Genomic DNA, 21,007 nt, shown 5'->3' with positions numbered 1-21,007 from the left:
CAGCCACGCACCAGTGATGGCCATGAGCTGGCCTGGGTGCCACCCTGCTGTGAACATGGTTCCATCTCCTCCTCCAGCTCCTCCTCCTCCTCATCCTCCTCATCCTCCAGAACTGTGCCCCTGCTGGACAATTGCGTCCCTGGCGTTTGCGTGTGCAGGAACCCACCCTCGGAGCCCCTTGCGAATGACTGCCCTGAAAGCCTTGGAAATGTTACCTCTTCATCCTCCTCCTCCTCCTCATCCTGTGCCACATCCTCTTCCATCATCGCCCGAATTGTTTTTTCAAGGAGGCATAGAAGTGGGATAGTTAAGCTGAGAACGGCGTCATTGCCACTGGCCATGTTGGTGGAGTACTCAAAACAGCGCAACAAGGCACACAGGTCTCGCATGGAGGCCCAGTTATTGGTGGTGAAGTGGTGCTGTTCCGCAGAGCGACTCACGCGTGCGTGCTGCAGCTGAAACTCCACTATGGCCTGCTGCTGCTCGCACAGTCTTTCCAGCATGTGCAAGGTGGAGTTCCACCTTGTGGGCACGTCACATATGAGGCGGTGAGCGGGAAGGCCGAAGTTACGCTGCAGCGCTGCCAGGCGAGCAGCAGCAGGGTGAGAACGCCGAAAGTGCGCACAAACGGCCCGCACTTTCTGCAGCAGCTCTGACATATCGGGGTAGTTTTTAAGGAACCTCTGCACCACCAAATTCAGCACATGCGCCAGGCAAGGGATGTGCGTCAAACCGGCTAGGCCCAGAGCTGCTATGAGATTTCGCCCGTTATCACACACCACCAGGCCGGGCTTGAGGCTCGCTGGCAGCAACCACTCATTTGTCTGCTGTTCCATGCTCCTCCACAACTCCTGCGCGGTGTGTGGTTTGTCCCCCAAACAGGCAAGTTGTAAAACTGCCTGCTGTCGTTTACCCCTGGCCGTGCTGAAGTTGGTGGTGAAGGTGTTACGCTGTCCGGATGAGGAGGCAGTAGAGGATGAGGAAGCGGAGTAGGAGGAGTTACGAACAGGAGGCAAACTGAAGCGCCCTGCAATCCTCGGTGGTGGAAGGACATGCGCCAAATTGCTATCCGCCTCAGGCCCATCCACCACTGCATTTACCCAGTGTGCCGTTAGGGAGATATAACGCCCCTGACCGTGCTTACTGGTCCACGTATCCGTAGTTAGGTGGACCTTGGCACAGATGGCGTTGCGCAGTGCACACCTGATATTTTCCCCCACTTGGTTGTGCAGGGAAGGGATGGCTTGCCTGGAAAAGTAGTGGCGGCTGGGCACGACGTACTGTGGGACAGCCACCGACATAAGGTTTTTAAAACTGTGCGTCTCCACCAGACGGAATGACAGCATTTCAAAGGCCAATAATTTTGAAATGCTGGCATTCAGGGCCAGGGATCGCGGGTGGGTAGGGGGGTACTTCCTCTTCCTCTCAAGTGTTTGGGAGATGGAAAGCTGAACGCTTCCACGGGACATTGTGGAGATGGTTGTTGGTGACCCAGGTGGTGGTGTTGCTGACAGATCGTCTGTTTGCGGGGTGGCAGGTGCCGGTATCACTACAGATGTGGCTGGAGCGGCCGAGACTGCAGCAGAAGAGGAAGCAGGATGAGCCAGAGACGTTTCTTGGTTTTGAAGGTGTGTACTCCACTGCAGCTCGTGCTTTGCACTTAGATGCCTGATCATGCAGGTTGTGCTCAGGTTGAGAAGGTTCATGCCTCGCTTCAAGCTCTGATTGCACAGGGTGCAAACCACTCGTGTCCTGTCATCAGCACATTTTCTAAAGAACTTCCACGCTAGAGAACTCCTTTGAGCTGACTTTGGTGCGCTCGTTCCCTTGCTGCGTTGGGCAGTAGCGGGCGTAGTGTCTAGGGCACGGCCGCTCCGCTTCTGCACCCTGCTCCCTCTTCTGCTGTGCTGGTGGCTCTGTGCGACCACCGCCTCTTCCTCCAAACTACTCAGGTCACCTGCATGACGTTCATTCCATGTGGGGTCGAGGACCTCATCGTCCTCCACATCATCTTCCACCCAGTCTTCACCCCTGCCCTCCTTGTCGGTCTCCACAATGCTGAACGCCGCAGCAGTTGGCACCTGCGTTTCGTCATCATCGGAGACGTGCTGCGATGATCCTTGCATGTACTCATCTTGAGAAATAAGTGGTTGGGCATCGCTGCACTCAATCTCTTCCACTTCTGGGGCAGGGCTAGGTGGATGGCCCTGGGAAACCCTGCTGACAGAGTCCTCAAAAAGAATAAGAGACTGCTGTATGGCTTGGGGCTCAGACTGCTGGCCTGATTTGCAAGGGGGTGAGGTGAAAGACGGTTGGACATTGGCTGCAGGTGCCAACTCTGACCTTTCTGCAGTAGACTGGGTGGGAGACAATGTGAAGGAACTGGAGGCACTGTCAGCAGCAAACCAATCTACTATCGCCTCAACTTGTTCTGGCCTCATCACTTCTAGGGGCGTTTGATGCCCTACCAAATACTGATGCAGGTTCTGTCGCCTACTCACACTTGAGGAAGGTGTTTCACTTGTGCGTGTAGCTGGCACAGATCGACCATGTCCTCTCCTTGCAACAGGAGCTCTACCAGCAGCACCACGACCCAGGCCACGGCCCTTATTTGACGGTCTCCTCATATTTCTGTAATTTAAGATCTTGCCCTAGAAAGGTTTTTATTGAATAGCGGAATAGAAAATATGATCCAAAAAAAGTGTATGTATATCACACGTACACAACCACACTAGGCCCCAATTACTATTGTTTGTACCCCTAAAAGGCTAGATGAGGAGTAGGGGGAGTATGGAACAGGCAGCACCCTCAAACCTTCAGAAGTATGAGATGAACCCCAACAACTTGGAAAGGTGGATCTCTCTCACACGTACCGACACAGACTATCCCGCAATTCAATTGATCCTCAAAGGTTTTTATTGAATAGCGGAATAGGAAATATGATCAAAAAAAGTGTATGTATCTCGCACGTACACAACCACACTAGGCCCCAATTACTATTGTTTGTACCCCTAAAAGGCTAGATGAGGAGTAGGGGGGGTATGGAACAGGCAGCACCCTCAAACCTTCAGAAGTATGAGATGAACCCCAACAACTTGGAAAGGTGGATCTCTCTCACACGTACCGACACAGACTATCCCGCAATTCAATTGATCCTCAAAGGTTTTTATTGAATAGCGGAATAGGAAATATGATCAAAAAAAGTGTATGTATCTCGCACGTACACAACCACACTAGGCCCCAATTACTATTGTTTGTACCCCTAAAAGGCTAGATGAGGAGTAGGGGGGGTATGGAACAGGCAGCACCCTCAAACCTTCAGAAGTATGAGATGAACCCCAACAACTTGGAAAGGTGGATCTCTCTCACACGTACCGACACAGACTATCCCGCAATTCAATTGATCCTCAAAGGTTTTTATTGAATAGCGGAATAGGAAATATGATCAAAAAAAGTGTATGTATCTCGCACGTACACAACCACACTAGGCCCCAATTACTATTGTTTGTACCCCTAAAAGGCTAGATGAGGAGTAGGGGGGGTATGGAACAGGCAGCACCCTCAAACCTTCAGAAGTATGAGATGAACCCCAACAACTTGGAAAGGTGGATCTCTCTCACACGTACCGACACAGACTATCCCGCAATTCAATTGATCCTCAAAGGTTTTTATTGAATAGCGGAATAGGAAATATGATCAAAAAAAGTGTATGTATCTCGCACGTACACAACCACACTAGGCCCCAATTACTATTGTTTGTACCCCTAAAAGGCTAGATGAGGAGTAGGGGGGGTATGGAACAGGCAGCACCCTCAAACCTTCAGAAGTATGAGATGAACCCCAACAACTTGGAAAGGTGGATCTCTCTCACACGTACCAACACAGACTATCCCCCAATTTAACTGATCCCCAAAGGTTTTTGATTAAATAGCGGAATAGAAAATATGATCCAAAAAAAGTGTATGTATATCACACGTACACAACCACACTAGGCCCCAATTACTATTGTTTGTACCCCTAAAAGGCTAGATGAGGAGTAGGGGGAGTATGGAACAGGCAGCACCCTCAAACCTTCAGAAGTATGAGATGAACCCCAACAACTTGGAAAGGTGGATCTCTCTCACACGTACCGACACAGACTATCCCGCAATTCAATTGATCCTCAAAGGTTTTTATTGAATAGCGGAATAGGAAATATGATCAAAAAAAGTGTATGTATCTCGCACGTACACAACCACACTAGGCCCCAATTACTATTGTTTGTACCCCTAAAAGGCTAGATGAGGAGTAGGGGGAGTATGGAACAGGCAGCACCCTCAAACCTTCAGAAGTATGAGATGAACCCCAACAACTTGGAAAGGTGGATCTCTCTCACACGTACCAACACAGACTATCCCCCAATTTAACTGATCCCCAAAGGTTTTTGATTAAATAGCGGAATAGAAAATATGATCCCAAAAAAGTGTATGTATATCACACGTACACAACCACACTAGGCCCCAATTACTATTGTTTGTACCCCTAAAAGGCTAGGAGTAGGGGGAGTATGGAACAGGCAGCACCCTCAAACCTTCAGAAGTATGAGATGAACCCCAACAACTTGGAAAGGTGGATCTCTCTCACACGTACCAACACAGACTATCCCCCAATTTAACTGATCCCCAGAGGTTTTTGATTAAATAGCGGAATAGAAAATATGATCCCAAAAAAGTGTATGTATATCACACGTACACAACCACACTAGGCCCCAATTACTATTGTTTGTACCCCTAAAAGGCTAGGAGTAGGGGGAGTATGGAACAGGCAGCACCCTCAATCCTTCAGAAGTATGAGATGAACCCCAACAACTTGGAAAGGTGGATCTCTCTCACACGTACCAACACAGACTATCCCCCAATTTAACTGATCCCCAAAGGTTTTTGATTAAATAGCGGAATAGAAAATATGATCCCAAAAAAGTGTATGTATATCACACGTACACAACCACACTAGGCCCCAATTACTATTGTTTGTACCCCTAAAAGGCTAGGAGTAGGGGGAGTATGGAACAGGCAGCACCCTCAAACCTTCAGAAGTATGAGATGAACCCCAACAACTTGGAAAGGTGGATCTCTCTCACACGTACCAACACAGACTATCCCCCAATTTAACTGATCCCCAGAGGTTTTTGATTAAATAGCGGAATAGAAAATATGATCCCAAAAAAGTGTATGTATATCACACGTACACAACCACACTAGGCCCCAATTACTATTGTTTGTACCCCTAAAAGGCTAGGAGTAGGGGGAGTATGGAACAGGCAGCACCCTCAAACCTTCAGAAGTATGAGATGAACCCCAACAACTTGGAAAGGTGGATCTCTCTCACACGTACCAACACAGACTATCCCCCAATTTAACTGATCCCCAAAGGTTTTTGATTAAATAGCGGAATAGAAAATATGATCCCAAAAAAGTGTATGTATATCACACGTACACAACCACACTAGGCCCCAATTACTATTGTTTGTACCCCTAAAAGGCTAGGAGTAGGGGGAGTATGGAACAGGCAGCACCCTCAAACCTTCAGAAGTATGAGATGAACCCCAACAACTTGGAAAGGTGGATCTCTCTCACACGTACCAACACAGACTATCCCCCAATTTAACTGATCCCCAGAGGTTTTTGATTAAATAGCGGAATAGAAAATATGATCCCAAAAAAGTGTATGTATATCACACGTACACAACCACACTAGGCCCCAATTACTATTGTTTGTACCCCTAAAAGGCTAGGAGTAGGGGGAGTATGGAACAGGCAGCACCCTCAAACCTTCAGAAGTATGAGATGAACCCCAACAACTTGGAAAGGTGGATCTCTCTCACACGTACCAACACAGACTATCCCCCAATTTAACTGATCCCCAAAGGTTTTTGATTAAATAGCGGAATAGAAAATATGATCCCAAAAAAGTGTATGTATATCACACGTACACAACCACACTAGGCCCCAATTACTATTGTTTGTACCCCTAAAAGGCTAGGAGTAGGGGGAGTATGGAACAGGCAGCACCCTCAAACCTTCAGAAGTATGAGATGAACCCCAACAACTTGGAAAGGTGGATCTCTCTCACACGTACCAACACAGACTATCCCCCAATTTAACTGATCCCCAGAGGTTTTTGATTAAATAGCGGAATATAAAATATGATCCCAAAAAAGTGTATGTATATCACACGTACACAACCACACTAGGCCCCAATTACTATTGTTTGTACCCCTAAAAGGCTAGGAGTAGGGGGAGTATGGAACAGGCAGCACCCTCAAACCTTCAGAAGTATGAGATGAACCCCAACAACTTGGAAAGGTGGATCTCTCTCACACGTACCAACACAGACTATCCCCCAATTTAACTGATCCCCAAAGGTTTTTGATTAAATAGCGGAATAGAAAATATGATCCCAAAAAAGTGTATGTATATCACACGTACACAACCACACTAGGCCCCAATTACTATTGTTTGTACCCCTAAAAGGCTAGGAGTAGGGGGAGTATGGAACAGGCAGCACCCTCAAACCTTCAGAAGTATGAGATGAACCCCAACAACTTGGAAAGGTGGATCTCTCTCACACGTACCAACACAGACTATCCCCCAATTTAACTGATCCCCAGAGGTTTTTGATTAAATAGCGGAATAGAAAATATGATCCCAAAAAAGTGTATGTATATCACACGTACACAACCACACTAGGCCCCAATTACTATTGTTTGTACCCCTAAAAGGCTAGGAGTAGGGGGAGTATGGAACAGGCAGCACCCTCAAACCTTCAGAAGTATGAGATGAACCCCAACAACTTGGAAAGGTGGATCTCTCTCACACGTACCAACACAGACTATCCCCCAATTTAACTGATCCCCAAAGGTTTTTGATTAAATAGCGGAATAGAAAATATGATCCCAAAAAAGTGTATGTATATCACACGTACACAACCACACTAGGCCCCAATTACTATTGTTTGTACCCCTAAAAGGCTAGGAGTAGGGGGAGTATGGAACAGGCAGCACCCTCAAACCTTCAGAAGTATGAGATGAACCCCAACAACTTGGAAAGGTGGATCTCTCTCACACGTACCAACACAGACTATCCCCCAATTTAACTGATCCCCAAAGGTTTTTGATTAAATAGCGGAATAGAAAATATGATCCCAAAAAAGTGTATGTATATCACACGTACACAACCACACTAGGCCCCAATTACTATTGTTTGTACCCCTAAAAGGCTAGGAGTAGGGGGAGTATGGAACAGGCAGCACCCTCAAACCTTCAGAAGTATGAGATGAACCCCAACAACTTGGAAAGGTGGATCTCTCTCACACGTACCAACACAGACTATCCCCCAATTTAACTGATCCCCAAAGGTTTTTGATTAAATAGCGGAATAGAAAATATGATCCCAAAAAAGTGTATGTATATCACACGTACACAACCACACTAGGCCCCAATTACTATTGTTTGTACCCCTAAAAGGCTAGGAGTAGGGGGAGTATGGAACAGGCAGCACCCTCAAACCTTCAGAAGTATGAGATGAACCCCAACAACTTGGAAAGGTGGATCTCTCTCACACGTACCAACACAGACTATCCCCCAATTTAACTGATCCCCAAAGGTTTTTGATTAAATAGCGGAATAGAAAATATGATCCCAAAAAAGTGTATGTATATCACACGTACACAACCACACTAGGCCCCAATTACTATTGTTTGTACCCCTAAAAGGCTAGGAGTAGGGGGAGTATGGAACAGGCAGCACCCTCAAACCTTCAGAAGTATGAGATGAACCCCAACAACTTGGAAAGGTGGATCTCTCTCACACGTACCAACACAGACTATCCCCCAATTTAACTGATCCCCAAAGGTTTTTGATTAAATAGCGGAATAGAAAATATGATCCCAAAAAAGTGTATGTATATCACACGTACACAACCACACTAGGCCCCAATTACTATTGTTTGTACCCCTAAAAGGCTAGGAGTAGGGGGAGTATGGAACAGGCAGCACCCTCAAACCTTCAGAAGTATGAGATGAACCCCAACAACTTGGAAAGGTGGATCTCTCTCACACGTACCAACACAGACTATCCCCCAATTTAACTGATCCCCAAAGGTTTTTGATTAAATAGCGGAATAGAAAATATGATCCCAAAAAAGTGTATGTATATCACACGTACACAACCACACTAGGCCCCAATTACTATTGTTTGTACCCCTAAAAGGCTAGGAGTAGGGGGAGTATGGAACAGGCAGCACCCTCAAACCTTCAGAAGTATGAGATGAACCCCAACAACTTGGAAAGGTGGATCTCTCTCACACGTACCAACACAGACTATCCCCCAATTTAACTGATCCCCAAAGGTTTTTGATTAAATAGCGGAATAGAAAATATGATCCCAAAAAAGTGTATGTATATCACACGTACACAACCACACTAGGCCCCAATTACTATTGTTTGTACCCCTAAAAGGCTAGGAGTAGGGGGAGTATGGAACAGGCAGCACCCTCAAACCTTCAGAAGTATGAGATGAACCCCAACAACTTGGAAAGGTGGATCTCTCTCACACGTACCAACACAGACTATCCCCCAATTTAACTGATCCCCAAAGGTTTTTGATTAAATAGCGGAATAGAAAATATGATCCCAAAAAAGTGTATGTATATCACACGTACACAACCACACTAGGCCCCAATTACTATTGTTTGTACCCCTAAAAGGCTAGATGAGGAGTAGGGGGAGTATGGAACAGGCAGCACCCTCAAACCTTCAGAAGTATGAGATTGTGTTCACTGTACCCCACAAAGATTGAGTTCACTGCACCCCACAATGATTGTGTTCACTGCACCCCACAAAGATTGTGTTCACTGCACCTCACAAAGATTGTGTTCACTGTACCCCCCAAAGATTGTGTTCACTGTACCCCCCAAAGATTGTGTTCACTGCACCCCACAAAGATTCTGTTCACTGTACCCCACAAAGATTGTGTTCACTGCACCCCAAAAAGATTGTGTTCACTGCACCCCAAAAAGGATGTTGTTCACTGCACCCCAAAAAGGATGTTGTTCACTCCACCCCAAAAAGATTGTGTTCACTGCACCCCACAAAGATTGTGTTCACTGCACCCCAAAAAGATTGTGTTCACTGCACCCCAAAAATGATTTTGTTCACTGCACCCCAAAAAGGATTTTGTTCACTGCACCCCAAAAAGGATGTTGTTCACTCCACCCCAAAAAGATTGTGTTCACTGCACCCCAAAAAGATTGTGTTCACTGCACCCCACAAAGGATTTTGTTCACTGCACCCCAAAAAGATTGTGTTCACTGCACCCCAAAAAGGATGTTGTTCACTGCACCCCAAAAAGGATTTTGTTCACTGCACCCCAAAAAGATTGTGTTCACTGCACCCCACAAAGGATTTTGTTCACTGCACCCCACAAAGATTGTGTTCACTGCACACCAAAAAGGATTGTGTTCACTGCACCCCAAAAAGATTTTGTTCACTGCACCCCAAAAAGATTGTGTTCACTGCAGCCCAAAAAGATTGTGTTCACTGCAGCCCAAAAAGATTGTGTTCACTGCAGCCCAAAAAGATTGTGTTCACTGCAGCCCAAAAAGATTGTGTTCACTGCAGCTCACACACAGAAAAATGGATGTGGATCACTGACACCTGCCTATCTCCAATCCCACACCACACAGCAATATCGATTGTAGTTTGTAGAACACAGTTTCCCTAAAATTCAGCAGACTCTGTCCCTAACAGGATTGAGAAGAGATCGTAGATCAGGATTGAGTGCAGACCCCACCCCCCACACAGCAATATCGATTGTAGTTTGTAGAAGACACTGACCCTATAATTCAGCAGACTCTATCCCTAAAATGCCTACAACTCGCCCTGCCTAAACACTCCGACCTGTCCCTCAATTCTATCCGGACACAAATGGTTTTTTCCTGCCTATCTTTCCCTAATCAGCAGCCAGCACGTTGATGTGTGCTCTGTCCCTGAATCTAAGCAGCATAATGACGCCGCTGCGGCTGCCTCGAACTTATAAAGACTTGGTCACATGCTTCAGACGGCCAATCACAGCTACTGAGACATTTGCAGGCATGGCTGGGATGGCTTAAGGCACACCAGTTAAACGATTGTTGATTGGCTGTTGAAAGCCCGCCATGAAAAGAGCGCCAAAGCATGCAAAACCCGGAAATAAAACGACCGAACACGGATTTTTACCCGAACATACAGTAAAGTGTCCGTGTCCGTGTTCGGGTACAAAAAATCCAATTATTCGGTACGAACACGAATAATACAGTCCGTGTTCGCTCAACACTAGTCATGGACTAAAAAGGTTTTTTTTTTTTCTACTTCAATATGAACAGTAGATGTCTTTAAAAATAGTAAAAAAACAAACATGTTATTTTTCCCCGCTAATTAAATACTAAGTGCCAAAGCTTTACATCAACCTAGTGATTCTTACTTCATTGCTGTCCACTGCCAAATGGCAGCATGCTGCAAGTACAGCCCGCCCATCTTGGAAATACCACTCTGCCAGTTCTGTACTGACTCGATGCAAAACCCTGTACAGAAGACAGTACAAATAAAAGAATAAAATGCCATTCAGACAGCTGATAACATAGCTCACAAGCTGTATGACCATTTGACTGAAAGTGTACAGTCTTTACACTGCAACTGGATGGACGTATGACCACTCACTCTGTGTAATCTTCCACATTGTTGCCTTCAGTTGGGGAAACCGTTGTTACTGAAACATGATCAGACTGTATGTTGCCTTCACAAGCTGCCTAGAAGTAAATAAGCAAGTTAATCAGTAGAAAGTGCTTAGTGTGATTTTTACAAGCAATTTTAATTTTTCAGGTTCTGAACAAGCACTGGTCAGTGGACTGAATATTGTTTTTTTTAACTCTTGGAGGCTCCATGTCTTTGTAGTAGTTATTTTTTAGCCACAACAGTAAAGTTCTGGCGAAGACACACCAGTAGATCTTTGTTCAAAAATGTTATTTTAATAACCATCATTTGATTTGTTAATCATTAGTGGGGTTCAAACTGAAGTTCGTTTTCGACTGCAATGATGAGAAAATTCAAAGGAGCTGGAAGGAAATGTTTTCTTGAACAAACTAATTTTAAAGCTGGGTATACACTAGGAGATTTCGGAAAAAACCTTTATACGTAGGAATATTCGTATAAACAATTGTTAAAATATTATCAGTACATTTGTCAGCTTGATGGATGTAATTTGAATGCAGTATAATTTTTTCCTCTGCTTTCAACATTCAGTTTTAAAGTGAATGGAAAATCAAACATTCTTAAAATAAAAATTTCTAAATTTTAAAAATCTACTAGTGTGGGGGTTTCTAACCCCTGGGCTGCGGACCAGTGCTGGTCCGTGACTTGTTGGGGGCCGGGCAGTGCGGCGGTGGGTGGACAGCAAGTGAAGGGGCCAGCATAACCTCCACTGCCACTCTCCCACCATCAGAGGGCACCCGCTCTCTTTCTCCCAGCACTACTACTTCTCCCACCATCAGAGGGCACCCGCTCTCTTTCTCCCAGCACCACTACTCCCTTCCCTCACTGTGGTCACCTTGCCTACAGAAATGAAGCAGAAGAAGGGGAGAGAGGAGGACTAGGCCGGCCCAGAGGTAACAGGCTGTGCAATCCCAGAGGTGACAGGTTGCGATGACCTCCCCAGATGACAGGGATGGTGCACATACAAGAGAGGTGATAAGCTAAACACCACCAGGAGATGACAGGCTGCACTCAAACAAGAAAGGTGACAGGCTGCACACATACACACCACCCCAGCCCCCCCCCCGAGTGACAGGTAGCACACAAACTTATCATCCCAGCCCCCCAAAAGTGTCAGGCAGCACACCCCCCCCCCCCAACCTAACCTCCCACCACTGGTCCATGGAGAGATTTTGGCTGCGGAGGCCAATCTCTGATGCTGGGGAGGTTGGGGACCGATGTACTAGTGTATACCCTGCTTACCAGTGTATGTGGTTTTCGTTCAGTAAAGTCCATTCACTCCTAAATCGAATGTTAACAGCAAATTCAATTAAAACTACTTTGGTACAATATTGTTCAAATCATAGAAATAACTGAGAATTATTATACAAACATTCATGGGAATATTCATACAAATGTTCCTTTGAAGATCCATTGGGTATACCCAGTTTAGGAGTTTCAAAAAGCCAGCATGTGACTTAATTGACCAGCAATCAAATAAGGGGCCCCAGGTGTTCAGTATGAATGTGCAATGAGCACTGACTATACCTGCAATGTTTTAGCTGACAATACCAATTTTTCTACCAATAGCAGCTCACGTAGGAGTGTGGTCTCAGACTGCACACCATACCAGTCCAATGTTTAAAAGACATATCTTGAATTCTGTACTAAAAGTTTGAGTTCCAAGATTACCATGATACTTTCAATCAAAGAAGAATATAAATGCAGTGTTTCCCAAACTCACCATCAGTGTCCGGACACCACATGTACTATCATGTGTTATTATAAAATTAATTATTACATTAAAATTGGTATTAAAGTGGGCCCTCTGTGAAATTCTAAGTCAGAACACACTGTTTTCTTCATAAGTCAGAACACACTGTTTTCTTCAAAATAGCCCTGGAGCACTCGGCAGCCGAAACACATCCAGTCTGTTGAAGTATTCATGCTTCTTTTAGCAGTGCTATTAGTAGCTGAGAGTTGAGTATTAGCTCCTAAATCCTGCTAGCTTGTACCACCTAAACCGAAGATGTTAACTATATCAGTGACACACATACTGTACATTGGTAAAGAGTGATTAAAGCATATCTCTAGTTTTGGAAATATTTGGGAAGGGTTATACCATCTGTCAAGTTATTGATCCCCCACTGGAAAAGTTCACCCTTCAATTTGCACTGGTAACCACTGTCACTGAGACAGAAAGTGAGGGGAAATCCATAATTTTAGCACTGACCCCAGAGCAAGAGGTAAGGGGGAACTTACGCAACCTGCTCTGGGGACAACTGTCTAAGGCTCCATTCACACTTGTGTGACTTGCCATGCAACTTTGGGCATCAAAGTCTCATAACAAGTTTCCCTTGTTTTCCAATGATAACCATTCATATATGTGCGACTTAAAGTTGCAGCGACTTCAAAGTAGTTCATGCAGTACTTTGGTCTGACTTTCATGCAACTTGAGGGCCATAGACTTCAATGTTAACCTCAAAGGTTGCATAAAAGTCGTACCTGAATGTTATACAGTAAAACAGTTGTCAATTATCACTGGTCAAAGCCAATGTCATATCAAAGTCGCACCCATCCAAAGTTGCACTAAAGTTGCACTCAAAAGTCAGCGAAACTTTGTAGTCGTACAAGTGTGAATGGAGCATACGAGTAGAATTTCTCTCACTTTGGGAGATTTCTTCTAACTTCCTGCTGCATCTCTGAGACATGAAGCAAAGGTAAATGCCCCCAACAATAAAAAATAACATGTCAAGGGTTTTTTCCAAAACTAAAAAATTTTGACTATTATTACACTTTAACTGAATATAAACAGTTTTCTACCTTCTGCTCCATGAAATTGTCTATGGAATGCAATTAGTGAGATTTATGACAAATCTTTTTTTTTTTAATCTCTCCAATGTTGTCTAGCTGTTTTTTTATTATGCTGGTAATTAAGTCGGAAACAAGAAATAAGGTGGGAAATGTTAAGATAAGGGAATTCATCTTCTATATTGTTCCCAGTGATACATTACAAGGGTTTCATTAGCACCTTGTACTTTTACATCATATGTCAACATATATAGAATGTTACAACATGTGGATTTGTCAGTACAGGGGATACCTTATATCGATAAACATTTATGGCAGGAAAAAAACCTTATGACTTCCATCATGAACAGACGACAGTCATACCTGTGCCACCAGTAAAGCCTCTTTAAGTTGCCCTCTGGAGGTAAAGAAATGTACCAATCTTTTCACATCCCCGGTTGCTATGCAGTAGGGAATTACATCATCATTTTCCTCTTCAATGAGCTGACTTGCTCTTCTAAAAAAATCATAAACAATATAAAGAATTCTGATATACACTTCTAAAAAAATTAAAGGAACACTTTTTAATCAGAGTATAGCATCAAGTCAATTAAACTCCTGGGATATTGATCTGGTCAATTAAGTAGCAGAGGGGGTTGTTAATCAGTTTCAGCTGCTTTGGTGTTAATGGAATTAATAGGGGCACTAGATGGGGAACAATGAGATGACCTCCAAAGCAAAATAGTTTTACAGGTGGAGGCCACTGAAATGTTTTTTCCTTACTCATCTTTTCTGACTGTTTTTCACTAGTTTTGTATTTGGCTAGAGTCAGTGTCACTACTAGAAGCATGAGGTGATACCTGGACCCTATAGAGGTTGCACAGGAATTCCAACTCCTCCAGGATGGAACATCAATTTGTGCCATTGCCAGAAGGTTTGTTGTGTCTCCCAGCATAGTCTCAAGATCATGGAGGAGATTCCAGGAGACAGGCAGTTACTCTAGTAAAGCTGGACAGGGCCAGAGAAGGTTCTTAACCTATCAGCAGGACCGGTATCTACTCCTTTGTGCAAGGAGGAACATGATGAGCACTGCCAGATACCGACAAACTGACTTTCAGCAGGCCACTGGTGTGAATGTCTTTAACCAAACAATCAGAAACAGATTTCATGAGGGTGGCCTGAGGGCCCAACATTCTCTAGTGGGCCCTGTGCTCACTGCCCAGCACTGTGGAGTTTGATTGGCATTTGCCATTAAACTCCAGAATTGACAGGCCTGCCACTGGCACCCTGTGCTTTTCACAGATGAGAGCAACTTCCCCCTGAGCACATGTGACAGATGTGAAAGGGTGTGGAGAAGCCACGGAGAACATTATGCTGCCTGTAACATTGTGCAGTATGACCGGTTTGATGGTGGATCAGTGATGGTCTAGGGAGGCATATCCATAGAGGTATGCTCAGAGCTCTACAGGGTAGACAATGGCACCCTGACTGCCATTAGGTATTGGGATGAAATCTTTGGACCCATTGTCAGACCCTACACTGGTTCAGTGGGTCCTGGGTTAGTCTTGGTGCAGGACAATATCTGTCCTCATGTGGCGAGAGTATGCAGCCAGTTTCTGGAGGATGAAGGAATTGATACCATTGACTGGCCCCCACGCTCGCCTGACCTAAATCCAATAGAACACCTCTGGGACATTATGTTTTGGTCCATCTGACACCATCAGGTTGCATCTCAGTCTGTTCAGGAGCTCAGTGATGCCCTGGTCCCGATCTGGTAGGAAAGACCCCAGGCCACCATCCGTCGTCTCAACAGGAGCATGCCCCGACGTTGTCAGGCATGCATACAAGCATGTGGGGGGCCATACAAACTACTAAGTACCATTTTGAGTTGCTGCAATGAAATTTCAGCAAAAATGGACTAGCCTGCTGCATCATTTTTTTCACTTTGATTTCCAGGGTGTCTTTGAATTCAGCCCTCTGTAGGTTGATAATTTTAATTTCCATTAATCGCTGTGGCATCCTTTCATTCCTAACACATTACCCAGTCAATATCAGTATAGATATCCAGAATAATATTTTTCCCCATTGAGATCTGATGTGTTTCAAAAGTCTTCCTTAATTTTTTTGAGAAGTGTATTTAAAACAGAAGTTTGGGATCCTGAAAAAAAATAACATTTATACTTACCTATGTACAGTGGATGCAGCATTGATCCAATGCTGCAGCTGTTCTCCACCTGTTCTACACCGAGAACTGATAGAACAAAGACTGTTGAATGCTCATTATTTGGTCTGAGCACACAGTGGTGACTGTCAGTCACCGGCTCTGTGTTCTGCCCCTCCAGGACTTACTGGAGTGCTTGGCTGTGGAGGGAGCGGAAGTGGCTGTCTCAGTCTCTCGCGGCACTCTGAAAGGCTGAGCCAGCTGCCATCTAGGCATCTGGGCAGATCCTGACATTATTGTTAGGATCTTTGCAGAGCCTGGACTAAAGCCAGCTGTCGGCTAAATATGAATGCAGAACACAATGCACTCCTGTGAGAAGACGTATAACCAAATAAGCTTTGGCCATACTTCTCCTTTGGGTCACATAATACATGGGAATATTGCAATAACGTATATCTGTTACACTAGGGAAGATTACAGTGTTGTAGAACACGCTAAGATATTGCAGAAAATATTTTTTGAAATTCATGTTACTATTGGTAGCTTTTTTTTTTGTAAAGAAAGCCAGAACTGAAATATAACCATTGCTACTATTGATCATTTTCTGAAAATACAATTTACCTAAATGTCTATGACCTTAATGCTTTTTGAGTCTCTAACCCTGAACAAACAAGCAGCACAGCCAGGCAACTATCATTTTCAAAAAGAAAGTCAAGCAATATTAGCCTATTACCTTACTACATGTCATTTTATTTTCGGAAGGTCGTGTTTGTATCCAATTACGTGTAAAGGTACCGACATCCCATTTGACTATAATGGAGGATAGGGATAAACCCCTAAAGAAGCTGGAAAAGGCTCAAGGTGCCAGAGCCAAACACCAAAAAGGAGATAATGAGCAAAGAAAAGAAAAAGGAGGAAAGCGAGGAGAGGGAAGGAAAAAGGAAAGGAAAGAAGGGGGGAGGGGAAAAGGAAAGGGGGAAGAAAAGAAAGAAAGGGGGGGAATAAGGGGAACGGGAAAAGGAATGAAAAAAAAACAGAGAGAAAAAAGGGAATAAAGAGGGCTAGTGGGATTTTTGAATGGTACCGTAGCTCACAGACTAGCAAAATATGTATAAAATATAAATATTTATTTATCCATATTAAAAACAAAAGCAAAAATCAAGCAAATACATATACAGATACAAATGTCGAGGACAAATGTGCAGTACATATGCATACAATAATGTTACAGCGGCAGCATATACAAATACATAGTCCAATGAGAAACTCATCGGAATTTAACCCGACATGTTTCGCGGACTCAATTGATCCGCTTCTTCAGGGGTATATCTCATAATGTAGAAGAAATGTGCCTTTATTGACCTGCATAATGTAATAACAAACATTATTAACATCATCAAAAAATACATATATATATCAAGCAATGCATGCATACGTGGAGCTTCCACGTGGAAGCTCCACTTATGCATGCAGTGCTTGATATATATATGTATTTTTTGATGATATTAATCCGGGGGTCCTCCGGGGACGCGCGCTCGCTCCCTAGACCCTTACAGGCTAGCGATGTAGTACTACGTCGCTCTGCCTGTGAGGGGCTGACCGCCGCAGTAAATAGTCGTGCGGCGGTCGGCAAGCGGTTAATACAGATTGCCTAATATAGTACCTTAAAGTGCACATGTGCTCAGACTATGGTCAATAAACTACTCTTTTTAAAAAAAAATGTAACAAACATTAAAGGAGCATTAAAATAATCTTTCACTCACCTCTCTAGCCACTTAAAATATAAATGATTTATTCTAAAAGATCACAACAAAGGTTCTGATACTGTTCACTCACCTTTGCATTAATTTTTTCCAGTATTTCATAGAAACACCAGGAGCCACTGATAACGCCTTATCCCACTAGAAATGAAATACAAAAATTCATACAAACAGTATAATTTGCATTCTTTGAAAACAGTGTTTCTATACCTTTTTTGAATCACGGATCCCTTTAAGAATCCGATAAAATCTATGGACTGCCTTTCTAGAGAACACAAATAAATAAGCACAACAGATCGACTGACAAAAATACATTGTGCTAACCTAATCCATCCTAACCTAGCCTATGTTGGCCTTTCACATCTATCATGCACCTGTCTTTTGGTGCTTTTTGATGCTTTTCATTAAAAAGTCTCATTTTTCACAATCCTTACACGCACTTTTTTCTTTATTGCACCCACACCCACAAACCTATTCACACACACTCCATGCTTCAGCCACACTGTGAAAGAAATTGTGGTCAACTAAGACAGACCATACATTATGCAATTTTTTTACCTTAAACCCATCTTGTGTTCTGCAGATGGGGAGCCTTCCACACCAATAAAATGCAATGATCACTGCTGGCGGCATTAGTCCATGGCAGTGATTGGGAGTGAAAAACCCAACTGGCTGGTTGTACTGAAGTTGATTGATGGATCGGCTTCAGTAGAACCAACCTGTCCATAGTTGGATTGATCTGTCCATGACCGGCTTAGCCTGACCAGTATATGAGATTATGATCAAGCCGTGATAAACTTTGGAAAATGAGAATTAGTACTTGCTATTATGAAGTGGCACATGGTAGCGGTTGTGCTGAGAACAATTATACTAACTGAAATGGTAAACAAGAGACACTTAGTGGTCAGTGCTATAAGCAGTAGCAGGGTGTGTTTACTTTCATTTCTTTCAATGGGAAACTATTGATTGGGACACGAGGGAGGGCTGTATAGAGAATGTAATATTTTTTTTATCTGACCCTCAAGGACTCCCTGAAACCCATCCATGGACCACTTAGGAATTCATGGACTTCAGGTTAAAAACCCTTGTTTTACAGACTGCCATTATAAGTATAAGAATCTGCCTAGATCTAAAAGCAATGAGTCTGCATGTAAGATCCTTGGGTGTGTACCTGCTTACTTGTTTCCTTCTTACTGTCTTCTGTACTTTCTAAATTATTGACCAGGAACAAGTATGTAGATTAGAGATTGATATTCCTGGTATGGAAATTTTAATTCACTGATTATGCCCCTTTAAGTTGTTTGTAAGAAGCAACCAATCAAGGTCTTTTATTTTCCAACTCCCAATTTCCAAATTTAAACTGTTTAATTTTAGTGACTCGGTCACTAAAACAGAAATGGCAGCAAAAGGTTTCCCTGCTGTGCTCAGTAGTTCCTGCTGCTGATCCTTACATTACTACAAGACGCAGTCATTATGTGGGGATCAGCGAGAAGAATCACTGAAGGCAGCAAAGTACACAGAGGATCAACATTTCTAGGAAGTGCTGGTTGCTACCGAGACTTTCAGGGTTGATTCCCTTTAATCAGAGCCATGTTTAGCACTTTGAGCAATGGATCTTTGCTGCCATTTTTATTTTTGAGGCAGAATCACTCCCACTCCATATGATTTTGGAATAATATGAGAAATACTGCATGCTGATTTTGCATCGATGATGTGGGGTAACCCTTTTTGTCAATTAGCTGATCATTAAACAACACAGTAACTAACTTCATACATGCATTAAAGCTGGACTCCAGGCACTAACCCTTTCTTCTAAATATATCCCTTTATAGCCACAAAGGCTATAAATCCACTTTGCTTGCACAAATTGTCTTTGCAAACCAAATATTAAAGTGGAGGTGACATAAGCACTGTGTTGCATATACTGAAGCCTGAGCAGATAGCAGAGCCATTGTTGAGACCCAGCAGGTCCTCCCACTACAGGCTACCTGCAGAAAACTAGGGGAGAGAAGATACAAGAAAAGTAATCCTGCCCAAGGAGGGACAATAAGAGTGACCAGTCTTCTGCACAGAGGCAAAGTTCAGGAGATGTTTCATGCTGGATTACAGCATAGATTTAAAAGTAGTACACAAAGGACACCAAGAATCTATTAAGTATACACATGGTTCTTGTTTTTGGTTAATAGCCTGGATTTCAGCTTTAATGTTTCTGTGAATTTACCATTTTGGCAAATGAAGCCAGCAGATGTTTTAATAGAGCTACCCCCAGAGGAACCATCTCTGCCGATTTTAATGTCACTTTAGTGGCTTCAGAGTTGAAATTGTATTCTGTACCTCTCCAAGTTCCACTAATAGTTCACAATATCTTTGGATCTGTCCTAGTCTCAAATGGATCTCTGCAGCTTCTTTTAGCCTCTCTTCTTTGCTTGGAGCACCAATGCCACCACCGAATTTGGACATCTTCACTGTTGTTAGCTCCTGGGCTTTAGACTGTCAGGGATAGATATATATGTTCAATATTTATTAACAATCAATCATTTCTTTTATATGTTTATTTTATACTATATAGTTAACTTTCATCCAAATTTAATGTCAAATACAGTGTGGGGTTGATTCACTAAAACTGGAGAATGCAAAATCTGGTGCAGCTGTGAACGGTAGCCAATCAGCTTCGAACTATAGCTTGTTCAATTAAGCTTTGACAAAAAAAAAAAGTTCTATTAATGAAGAAAGTTTGTTGGCCACTGTAAATGTATAAAAGTAAGGTAAAATCCCAGCTCAAGAGAAAGTAAAATAAAGAGTTTTCAATGACTGTTGTTAGCCATCAAAGCCTCTTCTATGCACCTAAAAACCTGACTTCACTTTGTTATTAAAGCCTCATGCCCAGAGTAGGACTATTGAATTTTTGGCATGTGAAAGTGCACATAAAATGCAAGATAAGGCCTGTGCCATTATAGTCATCTCTGTTTTCTTTATACAGTTACACAGAATATATTACAGATCTCATTACAGTGAGGGAAAAAAGTATTTGATCCCCTGCTGATTTTGTATGTTTGCCCATTGACAAAGAAACGATCAGTCTATAATTTTAATGGTAGGTTTATTTTACCAGTGAGAGACAGAATAACAACAAAAATATCCAGAAAAACGCATTTATCGCTTGCCGACCGCCCACAGTATATTTACTGCGGAAGTCAGCCCCTCCTGGGCAAAGCGACATAGTTCTACGTCGCTCGCCCAGGAGCCTGCAGGGGGCGAGTGCGCGCCGCCAGAGGTGCGCCCCCGCTCGTTCATGGGCATCCCCCTGCGAGTGACCGGCGGCTCCGATGTCTGTCGGCAAACTCACGATCTCCCGCTGGAGAGGGAGAAAGGCAGGCGGCTAATGTAAACAAAGCCGCCTGTCATTCTCCCTGGTGTAACTGCAGAGATCATACGATCCTGCTATGTAGGATCGTATGTCTCTGTGGTTACATCATAAGTCACGCCCCTTTACAGTTAGAATCACACCCCTAGGGACACACTTAACCCCTTG

General features: G+C 43.6%; 1 protein-coding gene across 7 annotated transcripts in view; it reads right to left on the bottom strand.

The window, feature by feature from the left end:
• WDR17 (WD repeat domain 17) overlaps positions 1-21,007 on the bottom strand; it is a 181,007-nt gene that overhangs the window by 38,770 nt on the left and 121,230 nt on the right. For all 7 annotated transcript variants that reach the window (XM_082243722.1, XM_082243723.1, XM_082243724.1 and 4 more), the window contains 5 exons: positions 19,810-19,965; positions 17,552-17,616; positions 13,939-14,071; positions 10,735-10,823; positions 10,499-10,598 (listed from right to left, as the gene is read on the bottom strand). In XM_082243722.1, coding sequence (XP_082099848.1) covers positions 10,499-10,598; positions 10,735-10,823; positions 13,939-14,071; positions 17,552-17,616; positions 19,810-19,965 — 543 coding nt within the window. The remainder of the gene's footprint in view (positions 1-10,498; positions 10,599-10,734; positions 10,824-13,938; positions 14,072-17,551; positions 17,617-19,809; positions 19,966-21,007) is intronic.

Source organism: Pelophylax lessonae, assembly GCF_965119305.1.
Source record: "Pelophylax lessonae genome assembly, chromosome: 1".
NCBI classification, from domain to species: domain Eukaryota; kingdom Metazoa; phylum Chordata; class Amphibia; order Anura; family Ranidae; genus Pelophylax; species Pelophylax lessonae.
Note: the sequence above shows the minus strand (reverse complement) of the source record. Positions and strands in the feature narration are given on the sequence as shown.